General features: G+C 42.6%; 1 protein-coding gene across 1 annotated transcript; it reads left to right on the top strand.

The window, feature by feature from the left end:
• The first annotated feature begins 510 nt into the window (after positions 1-510).
• Positions 511-18,079, top strand: LOC104935215 (von Willebrand factor). The gene is given in 62 exon segments (XM_027272751.1): positions 511-665; positions 761-812; positions 951-1,094; positions 1,358-1,460; positions 1,565-1,593; positions 1,596-1,658; positions 1,661-1,770; positions 1,915-1,996; positions 1,999-2,033; positions 2,783-2,810; positions 2,813-2,926; positions 2,929-3,000; positions 3,103-3,225; positions 3,298-3,379; positions 3,381-3,403; positions 3,484-3,513; positions 3,516-3,533; positions 3,632-3,664; positions 3,667-3,705; positions 3,708-3,772; positions 3,863-4,001; positions 4,313-4,413; positions 4,538-4,733; positions 4,819-5,034; positions 5,325-5,571; positions 5,679-5,773; positions 5,924-6,075; positions 6,174-6,277; positions 6,357-6,495; positions 6,625-6,759; positions 6,987-7,133; positions 7,244-7,384; positions 7,894-7,992; positions 8,073-8,229; positions 8,719-8,886; positions 9,003-9,138; positions 9,244-9,538; positions 9,740-10,874; positions 10,955-11,059; positions 11,422-11,565; positions 11,676-11,819; positions 11,929-12,093; positions 12,181-12,227; positions 12,334-12,511; positions 12,701-12,942; positions 13,048-13,237; positions 13,363-13,704; positions 13,799-14,037; positions 14,236-14,338; positions 14,472-14,543; positions 14,806-14,910; positions 15,032-15,237; positions 15,326-15,475; positions 15,557-15,673; positions 15,762-15,942; positions 16,165-16,205; positions 16,286-16,402; positions 16,679-16,777; positions 17,128-17,256; positions 17,361-17,400; positions 17,490-17,587; positions 17,751-18,079. Coding segments are annotated over 62 exon segments (8,493 nt in total). The 5' UTR covers positions 511-659; the 3' UTR covers positions 17,937-18,079.
• Positions 18,080-20,174: the final 2,095 nt, after the last annotated feature.

Below are 20,174 nucleotides of genomic sequence, written 5' to 3'. Positions count from 1 at the left end.
GAGTGTTTAGGGCTCGGAAAGCATTTCAAAACAGACCATGTTGTTGCAAAGTGCTACCAGAATTGAACAGTTATATATTTAGACACACAATACAGATGTTTTAGTAGTTACAGATATGAATGGTTGTAGGAATATGACACTGATTGTCTTTATGATCTGCCAGGTGAAGCACCTGAGAGTGATGTTCCTAGTGCATGGATGTGTTTGTATGTGATTTTAGTGAAACATGAGTCACATGTTTGTGCAATTAGCACCACCAAAACAGCATGAGATTGTTGAAGACTTGTTTGGGTTGGCACCCATACAGCTATGTATGTGTGGACTAATCACTCATGCAAGCAATCAGTGGGCATATCCTGGTATTGTCTTGCTGACTGTGTTTGATGGTAATTGAGTTGTGGACGGAGTGATATTCTGCTTTTTTTTGACATAACCTGATGAGGGGATGGGTCTTTAGGGTGGTTCTTTGCTATAAATTAGAGCTTCCAAGGGTGGTGTTTAGCCCTCTTCTCAGTTTAGCCTATGTTTGACACAGACCATCACACTGCTTCAGTATGCCTTGGCTGTGTGAAGTCTGAAAGTGCAACATTTGGATTCTCTGAGTTTGGATTGTGTTTGCCTTTTCTTTGCCACTCTGTGGATTTACTGATTCAGGAGCCATGGAGGTAGGCTATGCACAGTGCATACAGTGTTTTGATCTTTTGTTTATTAAAGTGTGACAGAGGTGAAAGTAATGACGGAGAGCATGTTTATGTTTCAGGTGTGCATTAAGAGGTATTTGCGAGGAATTTGGGTTCTTCTGCATCTGACAGGTAAGTGTGTATCAGGTCATTTGGTCTTTGCACTCCAAAGTAACACTGTTTTGTAGACTATTAATAGATTAAATGTTTTATATAAGATCTTCCCTAGTCCTGCTCTTACATATATAGGTGTGTTTTGCATGTGTCCAGCTTGCGTGGCAGGGTTGACGGGGAGATGCAGTCTGTTTGGACGACATCACGTTCACACGTTTGATGGGGTTTTATATGAGTTTCCTGGAGATTGCAGCTACCTACTGGCTGGAGACTGCAACCATCGCTCCTTCACACTGCTGGGTGAGTCACACTCAGACAGTTCAATAAAGAAGCAAACACATTTCAATTCTAACGCTGTCTACTGTAATGCTCTTCTGGTGCAGCTCAATGGCTTGTGCATAGTCACTTCCAGGGGTTTGAGTCTCTCTGGGATGTGTGTACTAAAACTGTATGTTCTTATGTTTTTGTTTTTCTACTGGAAAGTGCTCGTATGAGACATTTTTACTAGCCTAATTTTCAAAGATCATCATTGTTATTTTTCATTGTTGTTGCTCAATTTGTAGGTGATTTTGTCAGCGGCAAGAGAACTGGGGTCACTCTGTTTCTCAGGGATGCCTTTGAGCTGCACCTGTCTGTAGACGGACAGCTCTCACAGGGAGAAAAAAGGTTGGGTAATTTATGTTGTCAGGCAAAAGTGTATTATGTGTATAAGTTGACTGATCAACTCAAACAAAAAAATCAACTCAACTGCGTGTCTCCTGTTTTTGTAGACTCTCTCTGCCATATGCATCCAACACTGTGTTGTAGGCTCAGAACTTGGCTTTTATAAACTCTGGAGTGAGGAGTTTGGCTTCACTGTTACCATTGTAATGCAGCCAACATCGCCTTGACACTCACTAAACACCATGCCAACCGCACATGTGGCCTCTGTGGCAACTTTAACTCTGCATCAGCTGATGAATATACTGCTCAAGAGGTAAGATTGTATGGGGACTGTGTAGAGTCAGAAAAAAATTGATTGTGTGCATTTGTGGGATATGTTGATCATAATGGTCATGATGCATTGAGGTTAAGGAGAAATCTGTCAACTTGTTTCTGTGTGGGTGTTGTGTTTTTTTAGATTCCTAACAATGATAGTTATGACTTTGCAAAATTCATGGATGGTGAAGGGGCCGGTCAGTCATGTCGACGTGTCTCAAACCCAGCCAGTCCTGCAACAGCACAAAAAGCGATTCAGCGGTGAGAGGACAATTTATACACATAGACGCGCATTGAGGCATGACAGGGTCTGAACCTTTGTGGAAGAGCACTTGGCATTCAACAAAAAAAACTTTGCAAACCTTCAACAGCCGCTCACTTACACTAACCAGCAAGCATCTCTCCCTGCATAAGCTATTTAATTTAATTTATCCCTCTTGCTTTTCTCTCTATTTCCTAACATGTCTTCTTTCATATCTGATAAGGCACAATTTTAACTGGGTGATGTCTGTCGTTGTTGTGGGTGGGCTGATATGAAGGGATAAAATCACCAGTTTGAGCAAGAATGCTTTGAAACTGAGGAACACCCACGTCTGACAAAATCTAAAAAAAAACATGTTATAAAACCATCAGATGGTATCAGCATCTCTTCATTAACTGCAAGTTAAGGGCTTTATGCAATAACTTCCAAAGTCTGACTGAGTTAAAATATTGATAAAGGTTAAGATATCTTACCAATATATTATTTTTGCTAACAGCTTTTATCTGTTTTACTATTTTAAAACATACAAGAAGTTATTTTTAGAATCCACTATAATTTATTTACAAGAGCTGACAAGATGTGACAGCTTGTGACAAGACAACTACTGTCCTCTTCAGTTAGTTATGTATCAAATTTATTTTGTTACTAAACATGTAAATCAAACAAAACTTATCTTCACTTCGACAAGGTTACAGAGGACAAAGACTCTCATTTGAACCTAATTTTGCATGTGTGTGTGTTGTTGTAGATTATGTCCAGCTGCAGCATGTTGCAGACGTTAGTGTGTTCCTGCACTGTGCCCACCTGGTCTCTCCTGAGGCGTCATGTGGCTGTGTCAAAGGAGGCGTGTCACTGTGACAGACGGACGGAGAAGACTGTTACTGTCCAATCCTGTGGAGTATGCTCGCACTTGCCACTCACACGGCATACTTCTTGATGGCTGGTGGCTGCGGAGAGCCAGTGCGTGTAGTTGTGAGGAGGTAGTTTTCTATTCTAGTGTGGAAATTCTCCATAAAAATAAGCTACAAAGTTACATTAATAATATAAATAAGTTTATTGTGTGTTTAGTCCCCAAGTGTCCATTTGGGATGCAATACAGTGAATGCACCAAGTCCTGTTCTACAACCTGCCATAGTCTCAACATCCAGGAGGTCTGCAAGGAAGAATGTATGGATGGCTGTACATGGCCAGGTAACCTCCCACTCACTATTCTTCCTCTCCCTGCCACTCAGTTACGTATGGTAACATCATGGTTGTTTTCAGTGGGTAAGGTTTTGGACGGTAATCGCTGTTTGGAAGTATCTCAGTGTTCCTGTGTGCACATGGGACGACATTTTCCTCCAGGAAACTATCTCTCAGGACTGCAACACCTGGGAAAAGCAATATGTATACAGAAACATGAATGAATGCATAGAACAGAAAAATACAATCTTTCCTCATTATTTTCTGCAGCGGTGTGCCGTCATGGTTCCTGGGAATGCCACATGAAGGCTGGCCTGGTGAGAAGGATGTACAGTTGTAGTCATGCACCGACTTACACATTCTACTGCTAAAATAAAATCCTAGGTTGCTCATTTCGTGTTACGTATGTGTGTAGGTGAGTGTTTGGTGGTCGGCCAGTCTCACTACAAGACTTTGACAACAAGTTCTTCACCTTCACGGTCACATGTCAGTTCTACTGGCAAGAGACTGCCAGCAAAGACAGTGGGTTTCCTGTCCTATTGAAAGTAATGTGCAGGTAATGGTTATTTTTTTAAACTGTAATATTTTTGAAATGTATTCATCCCTTGCTGCTTTTCATCTCCAGTGTTTTGTTATTGTGTTTCAGTGTGCAGATGATCAGGATGCTGTATGCACACGCTCAGTGACGCTCAGCCTGCCCTCTCTGGAGGACATGACAGTGAAGCTGAAGCATGGAGGAGTTGTTTCTGTCAACAGTATGGACATCCAGACCCCAATGCATCATGGTATGACACTTGCAGAATAGTGGATACGATCTACATTCTTTCGTCTCTCTAAGTATATTATAGTGTATTTGGTTTTAAAGACATCCGGTCAACATCACAAGCACACCACCACATAAAAATTAATCCAATTGAACTGTAATTGACCTTTATTTAACTAGGAGGGTCCCATTCAGAAAAGAAAAAAATCAAGGGAGTCCTGTCCAAGACAGGCAGCAGCACAAACTAGACAACAATTATAATTGACAATAATTGTTTACATTAACATGGCATTGAGTTTAATCAGTCAGTTCCCTGTGTGTGCAATTTTACAGGCCGTCTGATTATCCAAAGATCCGTCCAGTCTTCTGTACACGTAAAGTTTGGAGATGACCTTCGCCTAGACTGGGATGGGCGTGGCCGTGTACTTTTAAAGGTAGAAACAGTTTGAATGGATAAAGGTATTTTTTTGGTAATGGTGTGTGTATGTGTATATATGTGTGTATATATAGAGAGAGAGATTAGCAACCATTGTACTAATTTCTATCCAACCTCGACAGCTTGGACCACAATGGGCGGGGAGGACTTGTGGTCTTTGTGGTAACTACAATGGTAACCAAGGTGATGACTTCATGTCTGAATCTGGTCTGGTTGAGGCGGGTCCTCAGGCCTTTAGCCAGTCATGGAGAATCAATGGAGACTGTGAATCCACCACCAAACATGAGACTGACCCTTGTGCCATTAACCCCAAAAGAGGTATACACACTCATGTAGATAGAACATATACACGTCACCACAAAAATTACAAAAAATGTACCTCTCATTCTCCTACATCTTTTAGTGCGATTTGCAGAAGAGGCATGCTCGGTGATGATGTCAGACGTGTTCACTCCATGTCACTTTCTGGTGAACCCGGCTCCATTCCAGCGGTTCTGTCGTTATGATGTGTGTGCTTGTGAGGACGGTGAGGAGTGCCTCTGCTCTGCTCTGTCTGCCTATTCAGCTGCCTGCACTGCCAGAGGAGTGCTCCTCAACTGGAGGTCTCCCTCACTATGCGGTAACTGTCACATTAATCTCATTTATAGCTTCATCATTCATACACTGCTCTGTTTTTAGACAGAAAACAGCCTTATGAAGCAAATGCAAAAGTCTAGGACATCATTTTAAGTAGGTGAAGTTCATGGCATCAGTGCCACACAGAAATCTGTCTCTTTAAATATTTGTATCCTCAAGAGTAACTCATTACAAACAGTCAAAACTGATCATGATTTCTATTATTTATAGATGAAAACAAAGCTTAGCTGAGAACAGATCCTTAACCTAACTCCTTTCATTTGATTTTGTCAGCACTGGAGTGCACTGGAGGCCAGGTGTATGAGGCCTGTGGGAGTGTGTGTGACCGGACGTGCCGTGCTCTGTCTGGGGCTGAGGCAGGCTGTAAGAAGGAGAGGGTGTGTGAGGAGGGCTGTTTTTGTCCTGCTGGAAAGTACTTGAGTGACTCTGGTGAATGTGTAACTGCTGACATGTGCACCTGCCTGCACGATGGACAGCTCTACCAGCCTAATGATGTCTATGCTGATCACAACAGCATCTGGTCAGTGACTGTGCATACTTAGAAATGATACTTAATGTAAAATTTAATGAAACATTGCAGTTTCATAGACATATTTTTTGTTTGCTTTTTCTTGCCTGTGTCTGCAGCTACTGTGAGAATGGTTCCATGCGCTGTAGCTCCCCTGAAAAGAGTAATTTACTGTCTGACCTCTTCTATGATGATGACCTGGCACCATCCAGAGGTACAATTTCAATATTTCACAGGAGCTCTGTATAGTATATCTCAAGTCCGATCACTCTAACAAGTTCTTTTAGTTTTAATGGACAATTAAAGTTATTTTTTGAGTGCCTTGTTAGTATAAACATATTGGTGTTTGTTTTTCTGTATGCAGAGCGCCGGTCAGCCCAGTGCCCTCCTCCACTCATCCATACAGACTGTGATGCAGGAGAAAAAGGCCTTGAGTGTGCCAGGACTTGCAGGAATCTGGATCTACCCTGTGTCAGCCTCGCCTGCATCCCTGGCTGCCTCTGTCCACCTGGCACAGTAGGTGGTGTGTTATTTCTGTGCGTGTTAGTGTGTGTGTTGATGATGTACCAAACATTTAAATGGAGTATAATGATTGATTGGTGGATTGATTTCAGGTACGTCACCTCAGAAACTGCATTGCACCGGAACAGTGTCCCTGTTACCATAACAACAGGCCATATGCATCAGGGCAGAGCATCTCTGTGGATTGCAACACTTGGTAAAATGACTGTTTGCACACTTGGTTATGTAGGGGTAAACCTGCACTGTGCTCACTTAACATGCTCTCTGGTTTACAGCGTCTGTGAAAACAGGAAATGGCGCTGCACAGAGAAGGTGTGCGATGGTGTGTGCCGCACTGTTGGAGAGAGGCATTTCATCAGTTTTGATGGCTTCAAATATTCCTTCCCTGGTCTCTGCCAATATGTCTTGGTCCAGGTAAGAGACAGAGCGATCCAAAAAGAGCTCCAGGGTGGATTGCGCAGTAGTGGTATCAAAACAGATGCTTTCATTTCATCTCTCTATCCTCTCCCACATTTGTCTTTTTCTACTTGATCTTATCAATAGGACATGTGTAACGGAGAAGAGGGTTCATTCAGAGTGCTGGTGAAGAATGACGGCTGTGGAACTGTTGGACATCGTTGTGCAAAAGCGATTACGATCTTCTACCAGGGAGGGTTGATTGTAATGCAAGATGGAGAGGTAACAAACGTACAGACACCCAAACTCTCACACACACATAAGGTTAATTCTGTTTCAATGTGTCATGTAGTGCCAAGCCCACATGGACTTCTAAGACACTAAAACTACAGATGAAGTAGTGCATAAAAGAATTACAATTTGTAAACAAACAAACTTTGTCAGATATTTCATATTTGACCTGTAAGTATCTCTTATGCATCCATGGTTGCCATCTTTCTCTCTCACAGGTGAAGATGAAGAAGCCAGTGCTATATGGCTCGCAGGTGGAGATTGTGCGATCTGGTCAGTTTTATACCCTGCTGCTGGGGAAAGACATCTCCCTCAGCTGGGACAAAGGAACTCGGCTCCTGGTTCACATCTCAGCCACATATAGGGTACTAATGTATTATAACACTGCTATACTATAACATTTTGACTGCTTGAACCTTGTTTATTATTTAATAATAAACATGTATTTTTGTTGCACATGTTTTATTGTGTGCAGGGCAAGGTGTGCGGCCTGTGCGGTAACTTTGATGGGAATGTCAACAACGACTTGATGAGCAGTAACAACCAGCTGGAGGTGGACTCCTCACACTTTGGGAACTCCTGGAAGGTTCATCCCAGCTGTGCTGATGTAGAACAGGTAATGTCTGCTCTTTAATTAAAGGATATTTTCACTCAGACTACAAAATATCATATTATATAGGGTCAGCTTTGTTAAGATGTCTCGCTTATATTTGGCTATATACAGTACTACATACAGTCAGCTTCCATATATGGTCCAGATCTGGCACCTAATTTAACTTACTTATACTAGATGGCAGTGTTGTATTCAGCTAAACCAAGACCAAGAGCAGAATGTATTGAGGCCAAGACAAGACCAAGATCAAGGCAGAGTGTGACTGAGTCAAGACCAAGACCAGACAGTATATAGTCATCTCAAGACCAAGACTAATCTTGAATACTAAAACACTGCCGAGATGATAAAATGCATTTTTACTGTGGTGGATTACCTACCTCAGACAAACTCTGTGTAGTGAGTTTTGTACCATACTGACATAACTAAAAACCAATGGCTGCCATCATGTATGCATTTAGTGTTATGAAAAATGTAAATACACTGTATCTCTGTGGTTGCTCTTGTATCTATAGATAACTGCTCCTTGCAGCGACAACATTATCAAGTTGGTAACAGTGGAGCAGTCATGTCATGTGATCACTGGTCCTCTCTTTAGAGAATGTAACAGCCAGGTGAGTGTAATTACAGATACACTAGATATCCCATGACACAAAATGCAGTACTCTCTTAAACTGTTCCTGTGTGCCTCTAGGTTGATGCAGAGCCATATGTAGAGATGTGCGTGGAGGCAGCATGCTCTTGTCCGTCAGTGGGCGACTGTGCGTGTTTCTGTGACGTCATTGCGGCTTATGCACAGGCCTGTTCAGAGAGAGGTGTATCCATCAGCTGGAGATCCAATGAGCTTTGCCGTGAGTGCAATTGCTCTCTCCTTCTCACTCATCCATATATGCAGGAGATCTCATATATGTTTCTAAAAATAAGCCATGGCTGCTTGACCAAGCTACACCAGTTTAGTGTCTTCCAAGGTGTCATCTCACCCAATGAGCTCTATTTCGTTTTTAAACACCACAATCACAAGGCTGCTACTGTCCTCCCACATGGCAGCTTTTGTGTTCTGTTCTGTAGTTCTGCTTTCCGAATGAGAAGTGACTCTGAAATTCTATCGTCTTTTAGGTTTTAGTTAACTCAAATAGGGACTTTGATAGCTATACTCTGATATCAGATCTGATATTCTGAAAATCTACTCTTATCAGTGATAAACATTATGACATTTTTTCAGCACTTCTGAATACTTATGCAGATTACAGGTCATATTTATCTTGAGGAAAGATATCTATGTAGTTACGATTGATCAAATGCAGAGTCCAGTGATAAAACTAAACTTTTGTTTACTTCAGCCGTGAGCTGTGAGGAGCTGAATCCCAGGAGCCCAGGTGTAGGGGAGGAGTTATGCCAGTGGAGGTACAATGCTTGTGGCCCCGCCTGCCCGATCACCTGCCAGCACCCAGATCCCCTCCACTGTTCACTCACATGTGTGGAAGGTTGCCATGCCTACTGCCCCCCAGGTGCCAAACATACTCACTGGACATAAAATACTAAATACAGTACTGACACAATTAGCTACATTCTTGTACAAACATAAAAATGAGTGTGAGTTAAACGTTCATCTTGTTTTTCATAGGTCAACTATTGGATGAGGTGGCCATGCGTTGTGTAGATCCGTCTCAGTGTCAGGTGTGTGTCCATGAAGGTCAAAGAATCTCCCATGGCAACAAGGTCATCCTGAACCACGATGACCCTGACCACTGCAAGATATGGTGATACCACTTCACACACTCAGCAATAAGTCTTGTTAGTTCTGGATGCTTTTTAAAATATGATTCTTTGCACATACTGAGATGTTTTGTTTTTCTGTTTTGAAGTCACTGTGACAACAACACCCTGAGCTGTGAAGTTTGTGCCTCCTTGAACATGTTCACTACTCCTACACCAACTCCTTCTTATCACACCATCACCACCTTGATCCCTGATGGCACATGTGACCGTGCCATGGATCTGGTGTTCCTATTGGATGGTTCAGATGCCCTGAGTGAAGATGAATTTAAGGCAACCAAAGACTTCATACTGAGAGTGGTTGAACGATTCCGCATGGGGTCAGCTCACACTCGAGCCACAGTGCTGCTTTACTACTCTGGGGTCAGAACATATGACCTGCAGGTAAATAAACATATATTGTACATGTGTGACACAGTAAGTGTGCATTCTTGCGCAAATATTCAGCACTGCATTAAGCATTCTGTTGAATAATTTGTCATTGATCAAACTGAACTGAAGTTTCTTTGCTGATTCACAGAAATTGAATGTTGTAGTGAAGGTCTACACCTGGTTATTTGACTTCTTTCTCTTTTATGCATTTAGGTTCGGAAGGAGCAATTTAAGAAAATAGTAAGGGAGCTGCTTTACGAAGGAGGAAGTGCAGGGGCCTTTTTGGATGAGGCTGTCAAGTATCTGTCTATCAATATCTATGATAAGAACAAGCGTGAGCATGCTGGCCGTGTCGCCATCATCTTGACTGCTAGTGAGAATCCTCGTTCCGTCCGTACCATGACCAGGATGCTCCGCAAGAAACCCATTACCATCCTGACTGTTGCATTGGGTCCTGACGTAGATATGGGGCAAATTAACGAGATCACCAAGGTGAACCCAGAAAACAGGGCGTATGTGCTCGGCAGCACAGGTGAGCTTCCTGATCATCTGTTAGAGCTGACAGATTACCTCTGCACCTTGGGAATGGAGCCTGAGGTGCCTAAACCTCTGACAACTGCAAAGACCAAGGCTCATCCAGGCACGACCACCACAACCACAGCTCCCCGCCTGGAGCCTAATCCTACAAAACACCTTCCCAAGGCCCCTATGTCTACCACACCATCTGGTCTGTCTCCCATCACCACATCGTCATCTCTCATCTCTCCAGCCACAGATGTGACATTCATTGTGGAAGGCTCTGATTCAGTTGGCGAGGTCAACTTTAACAAGACACTCGTCTTCCTGGAGGAGGTTATCTCACAGCTAGCGGAGGAGAAAGAGCAAATTTTTATCACTGTGATTCAGTACTCAGTAACAGTCACTGTGGAGATCAGTCGATGGGAGATAAGGCGGCTGAAGTCTCTATTTATGCGACTGAGGGAGATTCGTTGGAGGGGTGGAAGTAAGACAAATACAGGCACAGCTGTCACTACGTTTCAAGAGAAGCATTCACGTGGCCCCACCGATCCCCAGCTGGTCTTCCTTGTGACAGAAAACCCACCTACTGACACAGTGACACGCCCACCATCTACAAGCACTTCCACATACGTTTATCCCATTGGTGTTGGACCAAAAGTACATGACACTGATCTGCAACCATTCAGCTACCCTCAACGTCCAATTATTGTCGATCACTACTACAATCTAACGACCGTGGTCAACCGTATAGTCAATATCACACGCACCACAGTCAGGCACCGCACTCCACTACTGGTCCTCCCAACACTTGCCAGCCTGCCACCCTCAGGTATAGAAGGCTCATTTCAGTCATCTGTCCACATTAGCTGTCATTACCTTGAGTTAATTTGTGAACATATCTTTGCACAGTGCCATGTAAGAAGCCTGTGGATGTGTTGTTCCTGTTGAAGGCTGGGAAGCAGATTGAGGACATGAAGACATTTGTCAAAGCTTTCATAAACAATGCTGACATAGGTATGTTTGATATATTTATTGTGCATATAATATAATCTGCACTGCATTTCACACTTATAATATTTGATATGATTTTCATGAGTTTCTGGGGGCTGACAGGCTTGAGAATGCTTTATTTAAATTGTAATATTTACCTGGTGTTGTGATTTTTTTATTATTATTTTCATCAGAACTATGGAAATATTATTAAAAAAGGACTTCACAGTTCTAAATCATACGTGTATGTCTTAAGGTTCAACGGTCAAGAACAATGTCTGGGTTTAATAGCCATCCGGATAATTACTCAGTGTTGTGTGGGAACCCAGTATTTGGTCATTTATTTACAAGGCTACAGTGATGTAGCTCCCTGTTTCTGTGTGCAGGGCTGAATGGCACTCAGGTGAGTGTTGTTCAATATGGAGACACTAACACAGCAGAGCTCACCTGGAAGGATGAACAGAGCAAATCCCACCTCCTGAACCTGGTGGAGAGCATACCAAGCAGGACCACTGCTGCCCCTGCACTAGGTAGTGGATACATAAACTACTACTACACTACTGTGTGTATACAACTACACACACACGCACACATTAAGGTGGACACAAACACTCTCAGTCACTGTTCTGTCTGTTTACAGGCTCTGCCCTGCGATTCGCTGTGCAGACGGCCATCTCGACAGTCAGTGGCGGAAGAGTTGGTGTGGCAAAGGCTGTGGTGATGCTGGTGACTGAGAAATCAGTTGATGATGTCAAACCAGCAGCTAACGAGGCGCTAGCATCAGGTAATTAAGTCACCAGTTGCATCATCAAAGTTCAGTTGTATGTTTCCATCCTCCATTTTCCTCTGTCCCTGATCTGTGTAGTTTCATTGATAAGAGTCTCTTTCCTCAGGTGTGTCAGTTTTCCCCATCGGGGTGGGACCAGACTATGACACGAATGAGCTTAGAGCCCTTGGCCGCCATGGCAACCAAGACAACACTCTGCACTTGAACAGCATTGATCAATTACTGATGTTGCTGACTCTGGATCATGGTTACACAGAGAAAATCTGCAGAGGTGCTTACAGACACACAAATGCACAGTTAGGTTTTTCTGTTTAAAAATGATTAATTCTAAGGAATCAGTCTTTGCTTTGGTTTTCAGCTGGTCCACCAGGAGTGTGTGTCGATGATAATGGAAATGAGAGAATGGTAAGTAATGTCTGCTTTGGCAGAATATAGATTACAGCAGCACAGTGACCAGCCATTACAGCAATGCTTGTAATGAACTGTGAGTCTTACTGAAAATGTGTTTCAGCCTGGTGAGTCATGGCTGCTGGAGGACGGCTGTCACTCTGTACTGTGCAACCCCAGTGGGGTGGTGACCGTACAGAGCCACAAAGTCAGCTGTGACAGACTGGAGCCGCCAGCCTGCAGCAACAACATGCCACCTGTCAGAGTTCAGGAGACCTGTGGCTGCCACTGGGAATGCCCTTGTATGTACATTAAATAGCTTCTTACATTTAACACAGTCTATATTGAGTGGACATAATTTCCAACTTGGGCTTTTCACAATAAATGCTAAAGGCTTTAATTCTAGTCTATTTATACTGACTGTTAATGGATCACATGTTTCTAACTCCTATATAAACACTCTGTCCCTCCCGCCTGGTGTGTGTTGATAGGCATGTGTATCGGCAGCTCTACCAATCATGTGGTGAGGTTTGATGGATTGGCACTTAGGTTGGATAGGGACGGTTTGTGCACATACACACTTCTCACTGTCAGCAGTGGCATCAGCGAGGGGTCAGAGGTCAAACTCCACAGTGGACCTTGCCAGGACTCAGCAAATTACAACCAGGTCTGCATGAAAGCCATTGAGGTGATTCACGGGTCTTATAAACTGCTGCTAAAAGATGATGTGACGGTAAGCTGTGTATGTTTCTACCTTATGTCTGAACGAACACTGACATTAATCATTATATGTGAGTCTATGAAGTGTCCTTTACTAACTGTTAGTTTGTTTGAGCAGGCAATAGTTGGTCGCGAAGAGCTTTTACTGCCTTGGCGGCATGCTGGGATAGAGCTGGTGCGTTATGGAGGAGTAATGCTGGAGCTTAAATCAGCCCATGGCTACGTCCTGACTTTCACTCCTCAGAGCAATGAGTTTACTATCACACTGTCCAGCTTCACCACCACTGGCCAGACTGCTGGACTCTGCGGTAATAAAAATAGAGACTAATTTATTTAAAACATCTTTGTTTATCGCTCTTTATTTGCTTCTGTCTCAAAGGTAACACCTTCTCATTCCTCTGACCTCCATTCTCTCTCTGTATCTTTTGTCCAGGTGTGTGTGGGGAGGAGAAATTTAACGTCCTTTATTTACGTAATGGCAACTCAACCACTGACCAGCCAGCCTTCATCTCAGACTGGACTGTGGCTGGAGATGGCGGTGTGTGTGTGCCAAAGCGGAAGGCAGTGTGTGTGTCTGGAGCAGCGATGGGATGTCAGGCCCTACGATCTGAGGTGTTTGAACAGTGCCACGCACACATTCCCGTCCAGCTTTTCCTTGCCAAGTGTGAGGAGCAGGCATGTGAGGAGTCAGACGTGTGCGAGCTCATTTCTGCCTATGCACGCCTCTGTAGACAGAGTGGCGTGTGCGTGAATTGGAGGAGCCCACACCTCTGCCGTAAGTCAGTTTTTCATGTATAGATGTTTCTGTTTATATTTTAACACCCAGTCTGAACCTAAACCTGAACTTCAGCCTCATCTGTGTGTTACAGCGTTACATTGCCCCAGCTCCATGGAGTATGATGCATGTCGGACAGGATGTGTAGAGGACTGTGGTAGCATACAGATGTTTCCAGGGGACTGGTCGGTTGCCAGGGGTAACCAGTCATCCTGTATGGAAACACCTACTGAGGGCTGTTTCTGTACTGGAGGGACGGTTTTGCATCATGGACAGTGTGTGTCACCAGAAGCATGCGGACAGTGTGTTGACCATCATGGACATACATATATGGTGAGAAATGATAGGATGAGAAAAACAGGCCTGAAAGTGTGAGGGAATGACGTAAAATCTAAACTAACTTCTGAATTACGGACACATGCTAATACAATAAGATGGGTCCAGTATTAGTGTTCAGCGCCCTTTAATATTTCTTTCTAATGTAACCAAACACTGCACTAAAAATGAACATGGTTTGATGTGTTTATACAGTACATGCAGAGTTGGGTACCAGATGAGAACCCATGCTTGATTTGCATGTGTTTGGACCAAGAACACATCAACTGCACTGCGAGGCCCTGCAACGACGTCAAAGGCAAGCGCCTTGTGTTAATGCTGCGTATGCTCATACAGCAGCATCTTTTTTCTGGTTTTGCTAAAACTTAAAATATATTTACAAAGCTGCACTGATGTGACACTTTAACAATCATCTATCTATATGTGTGCAGCTCCAGCATGTGGACCCTGTGAGATCCTGAGGGAGAAGAGAGGGTCTAAATGTTGCCAAGAGTATGAGTGTGGTATGTTCAACTAAACTAAGCTATGTGGTATTATTATTATTACAGTGTTTTTTCAGATCCAATATTACAGAATCCTTATGAAGACATTAAATATATGCAATATGAGATGTTTGAATGTTGTTGCTAGAATATGTTGCACAAATTTCAGAGCCTCAATACAAAAAAATAATATTTTTGTGCTCTGCATTTATCAGTGTTCAGTGTTTTTTATTTTTCAACTGCAACAGACTGTCTCACTTTGTGCCACTGTGTGACTTTTCAGTGTGTGATGTGGTGAATTGTGCTCTACCTGAAGCGCCCCGCTGTCAGGATGGTCAGACTGTGGTTCTGAAAAACCCCGGGGAATGCCAGCCTATACATGAGTGCGGTATGACATTTACATACTGTGATATTTGAGGTTTGCTTTGCTCTGGGTCATACACACACACAGCCGCTCATACACATCTGTAATCTCTTTTACACGTCTCTTCATCTCTTTTTCTTCTCAGTCTGCAAAAAGGAAGAGTGTGCCCTTCAAGCTCCCCCCACTTGTCCCACACATCGACAAATGACAGTGAAAAAGACACAATGCTGTGACGCGTTTGAATGCACGTGCAACTGCCAGAACTCCACTCACACCTGCCCTGCTGGGTTCATCACGACCTCCTCCACCAACGACTGTGGCTGCACAGAAACCAACTGTGTGCCAGACAAGGTGAGTGTGCGTTTGGATGAACATTGAATGCATCATTTTCCATTTTTGTGCGTTTAAACAATGGTGCTTTTATTGTTTGCCGCTCTAGGTGTGTGTGGTTGGTGGCGTGATTCACCCAGTGGGAAGTGACTGGAAGGAAGGCTGCGAGAAGTGCAGTTGCTCCCAGCTACAGGACAAAGACACATTACTGCACATTGCTCAGTGTACCCCACCTGTGTGTGATCGAACCTGCCCTCAGGTGAGACACACACACACCAAATGTACACATGTGCTTCTATAACCATTCATACACATATATATTTATGTTTATGTATTTCAGGGCTCCACATACACTCTATTAAATGGAGAGTGCTGTGGGAAATGCACACCAACCAGCTGCACGGAGTCAAGGGGAGACATGCGAGGGGACACACTGATTGGGGGGGTCCTCAGACAAGTATGTGTGTGGAGAAATCATTAATGCATGAATAATGTAGGCAACAAATCCGGAATGTAGTTTATTTGAATCTCATCTCTGTTTATAGGTGGGAGAGGTATGGCAGTCTCCACATGATAAATGTGTGTTGCATCGGTGTGTCAAAATGAAAGACGAGGTGTTCATCACCACTGAAAATGTCAGCTGCCCCGTTATGGACACTCCTTCCTGCCCACTGGGAACAGAGTTACGCTGCAACACCCAGGATTGCTGCCCCCTCTGCCACTGCGGTAATAGGATAGAAAAGGCTGGAAACACAAACTTTCCCTTTAGTTTCATCATACTGCAAACACAGTTTATCAAGTTGTAGTTGCAGTTTCTTTCCAGCAGATGACTCTCTCATATTGGTGTCACCTCAGTGCCAGTTATCCTGAGCTGACCCTGCAAAGCCCAGGGTTTCATATGATGTTTAATGAATACCAATAAATTGATTTGTGCTTTTTTCTCTGCAGCCCCTATGGATGCCTGCGTCTACAATCACACTTTGATAGGAGTAAGTCCCGAGGAAAAGCAGCACTCTTCTTTCAAATAATACTATCAGTGCTTCATCTCAATCTGTGTCTGCTTGTACAGGCAGGGGAGAGGCTGATGGTGGATTTGTGTACACACTGTGATTGTATGGTGAAGGATGGTGCCCTGAAGAAATACACACTGTCCTGCAGGAGTATTAGCTGTCCCAACTGCCCAGTGGTAACAATTATCCCATCATTATTTTCTGTTATTACCATTGTCATCACCATCACCATCACCATGACTAACCAATAAATTCAAACATCCATCATTATCATCAAAGATTCTCTAATTCACTGACCACATTCCCTCCCTGCTCATCATGAAATTCACGGTGCTCGCAGAGGTAAATAGTGGATTATTTATCCAGACACATTTAAGTCTTTGTATATAGCCTAATTCCATCCCAGTCTCGTCTTATATGAACTAATGCATTGCTAACCATGATGTTTTCAGGGATTCACTCTGCAGAAGAAGGAAGATGCTTGCTGTGGTCGATGTGTCCCCACTGCCTGCGTTAACACAATGCCAGATGGAAGCGTGATCAGTGTGAAGGTAGGTGCTTTGCAGACAAGACGATGCCTTGCTTATCATACTATATTATAGTAGAGTATACTGTATTATATTATGATATAGTATGTTATACTACACCACGCTCTGGTATGCCACACTACTAATTCCTTTGATCAATAGGCAACTGTTGCCAAAATAAAATAAAAAACATACATAGCCTAATTAAGTTATAATAACTTAATTAATAAGTTAAGTTACATATTGTACATGTAGTATTTTGTCTTCATTTATTTAGTAAATTTCAAAATGGAAAAAAATGATTTTCGGCAGCAGGAATGGACTTAAATATTGTATGTATGTATGTATGTATGTATGTATATGACTCCCTCCAGGTGAACACCACCAGTGAGGACGGTTGCAACTTGTATACCTGTGGTGTAAACAGTAGAGGAGATCTTGTTCTGCGCACCAAAGTGACCACATGTCCTCCTTTTAACCGCCAAACTTGCTTGGACCAGGGGGTACGAGTGCTACACAAACTTCCCCTTCATCCATCCATCTCACAGCATTCTCACACCTACACCTACACCTCTGTACTAAATCCTCCTCTCCTGTTTGTTTTCAGGGTAAAATCAGCCAGATCGGAACAACCTGCTGTGAGATGTGTGAGTAGAGTTGTGCCATCTGCAAAACTGGAAAACTATTTTGAAAATCTGGATGATCTGATTTTAATAACAGTGTGTACATGTTGAAGGTACTGAGCCAGAGTGTTGGAAGACACTGGGAGTACCGAACTACATCAAAGTGGATGACTGCCAATCAGAGCAGCAGATAGAACTGCACTACTGTGAGGTAAGAGACCACACACACATACATACATTTAAGGATGTTTAATACTTATTCCACCCAAGGATAAGCATACGAAGTTCAATGAAATCATAACACTGTTCCTCACCGCCCCTTTCTCTCTCCCTGTGGTGCTGTCCATGTGTCCATCTGTTTGTCTGTCTGTCAGGGCAAATGCCGCAGTAAGTCCATGTATTCCCTGGAGAGGGCCGCTGTGGAGCAGGACTGTGTGTGCTGTGCTGCTGTGGAGACCGAGCCTCTCAGCGTTCCTGTCATGTGCGCAAATGGCACTCGTAGTCACCACACTGTCCTGTCTGTCACTGCATGCGACTGTTTGTCCAGACACTGCACCTAAAGAAGAAGGGAAGAGAGAGGGTGGTGTTATAAATGAAGATGGAATGTGTTTATCCAAGTAAAATGTACCTGTTTCAAAAATAACACAAATGGTGTCACGGATACAAAATAACAGCACAAATAACAATAAAATAAGTCAGTTTCTGCAAGCATTACCTTTGTTGTCTGTGTTTTATTGTAATCTGAATATTCCTATAGAAATATGTATGCGTTTGTCAAGGTTTATATTTGGGTTTTTTTTAGATGTCTGAATTGTTTGAAAGTTATTTAAACATAACATTTTCTGATTTTCTTTTTTGACAGTAGCTATGACTGTGAAACAAAAAAAAGATGATCAATGTTATAATAATTTATCACATTTTAATTTTGTATATGAAACACTAGTGGTGGGACATAGCTAACATTTACTCAAACTTTAATCCAGCTTTAAGTTACTTACATTTTATTTGAGTATTATTATTTTTTGCTACTTTATACTTCCAATCCACTACAGTTCAGAGGGCATACACCCGCAGGGAGAGACATAGTGGTGCTGGTGGTGGTGCTTTAAGCGGAAGACAATGGATGGATGTTTTCTTTTCTTCTGATTTGTAAACTGAACTGTAACGTGCTGTAGCAGTCTTTCTTCAGTAGGTGGCAGCACTTGACTAGTGTTTACCCCAGTGATTGGAAGCAGGTGTGCGGCACCTGTAACGACAGGTAACGTCTTCTTACGTCATCGTTGTTCCCGTTTTTCAGGTTGGTAATGTGTCAAATGCTCACTCAATTTACTGTTGTATGTTCGCTAATTCTTAGGGATATTTTTTAATCGAAGTACAAGAGTAAAATGAGAATCCTGAGAGTTTGCTTTGTTGTTAAAAAATAAATAAATAAACAACGAGAGTAGCAAATATGGCGCCGTTTCACTCCTCAAGCCGTTTAGTTTATGCTTTTTGATTAGGTAGGTGTATGTACTGGTTAGCTCCTTAAGTTATTTGTCGAATTAAAAGCGTATGATATTTATGTAACTGTATTAAAAACTGAAATGTACAAAAGTTTAGAAGATATTTAGTAACTAGTACTGTTAGGTGTCAGGTCCAAGTGATAGTATAGTGTCTGTGTGTCAGTGCATTTTAGCCGAAACTTATCTGGGAAGATAAATATAGGGATTTGAAAATGGCACAGATAAAATGTTTGGTAAAGTTTAGAAATAACAAATGTACAGTAATTGTAAATATTGGTTGAAAAGGTGGAGAAAGGGCAATGCAAACAATATATAGTCAATGATATGTGGATAAACATGTCATGTGGAGAATAAACCTTTTTTACAGCAGCCATTTTGACATTAAATAGTAGGGTAAACACAGGTGTTAGCAATGATACTCATTAAGATTTCTTTTCTATTCAGATCAAACAGAGTCAGGGTATTTCTGTTGTGCAGTCCAGTGCCTGCAACGTAAGCACGGTACAAAGCAAGCATCACCACCTCATCTACCTCAGGACGTCCCACTGAGACCAGCCTACACCACCTCCGCTGCTTTTCTGTCCCTCAACAATGTTGGCAAATCCATTATCAGGTATGTGCATTTCTTTAACGCAGTCACAGTCCTACAGCCTCTGGCACATTAAAGAAGCTCCAGGATTTACTCTCTCAACTGTATGAATTGACAACATCTGATTTTTATTTATTTTTTAACCACATTTTTGTAATTTTTGACTCCTTACCTGCGCCCCATTGGGTCGGGCCTCTGCCATCTCTGCAAAGCAGTGCATCTGTGCCTCTCACGATGACACTGTTAAATGTGCTCCCCATTGTGAACAAGTCCTTCAACGATTTATTTAACTGATTCAAATCTCTCTCTCTGACTGAAACTTGGCAGGGGAGTATAGAATACAGTCCTCTAATTGAGCTATGCCCACTGGATTGTTTTTTAATCAGCACTCCTTTTACCGTAGACTGGGTGGAGAGCTCACATTGATTGGTGTTTAGGAACTTGGACTGTTTAAACTGCTGACGACCAAAGTTGGCTGTTCAAATCCGTTTATTGCATCTTTATCTACCAATCGCCTGGTCTTAGTAGTTGTTTATGTCTGAATTTTGGCTTTTTACCTGGTATCATGAGATTGGACAGAATTATTATGTTTGGTGATTTTAATATTCACATCAGTGACATTTCCTGCACCTTTGCTGCTGATTTTCTTAATCTTACCTTTTTTAATTTTACTCAACATGTATCTGGTCACACACATCAGAATCAGA

This window comes from Larimichthys crocea, chromosome XXI (assembly GCF_000972845.2).
Source record: "Larimichthys crocea isolate SSNF chromosome XXI, L_crocea_2.0, whole genome shotgun sequence".
NCBI classification, from domain to species: domain Eukaryota; kingdom Metazoa; phylum Chordata; class Actinopteri; family Sciaenidae; genus Larimichthys; species Larimichthys crocea.
Note: the sequence above shows the minus strand (reverse complement) of the source record. Positions and strands in the feature narration are given on the sequence as shown.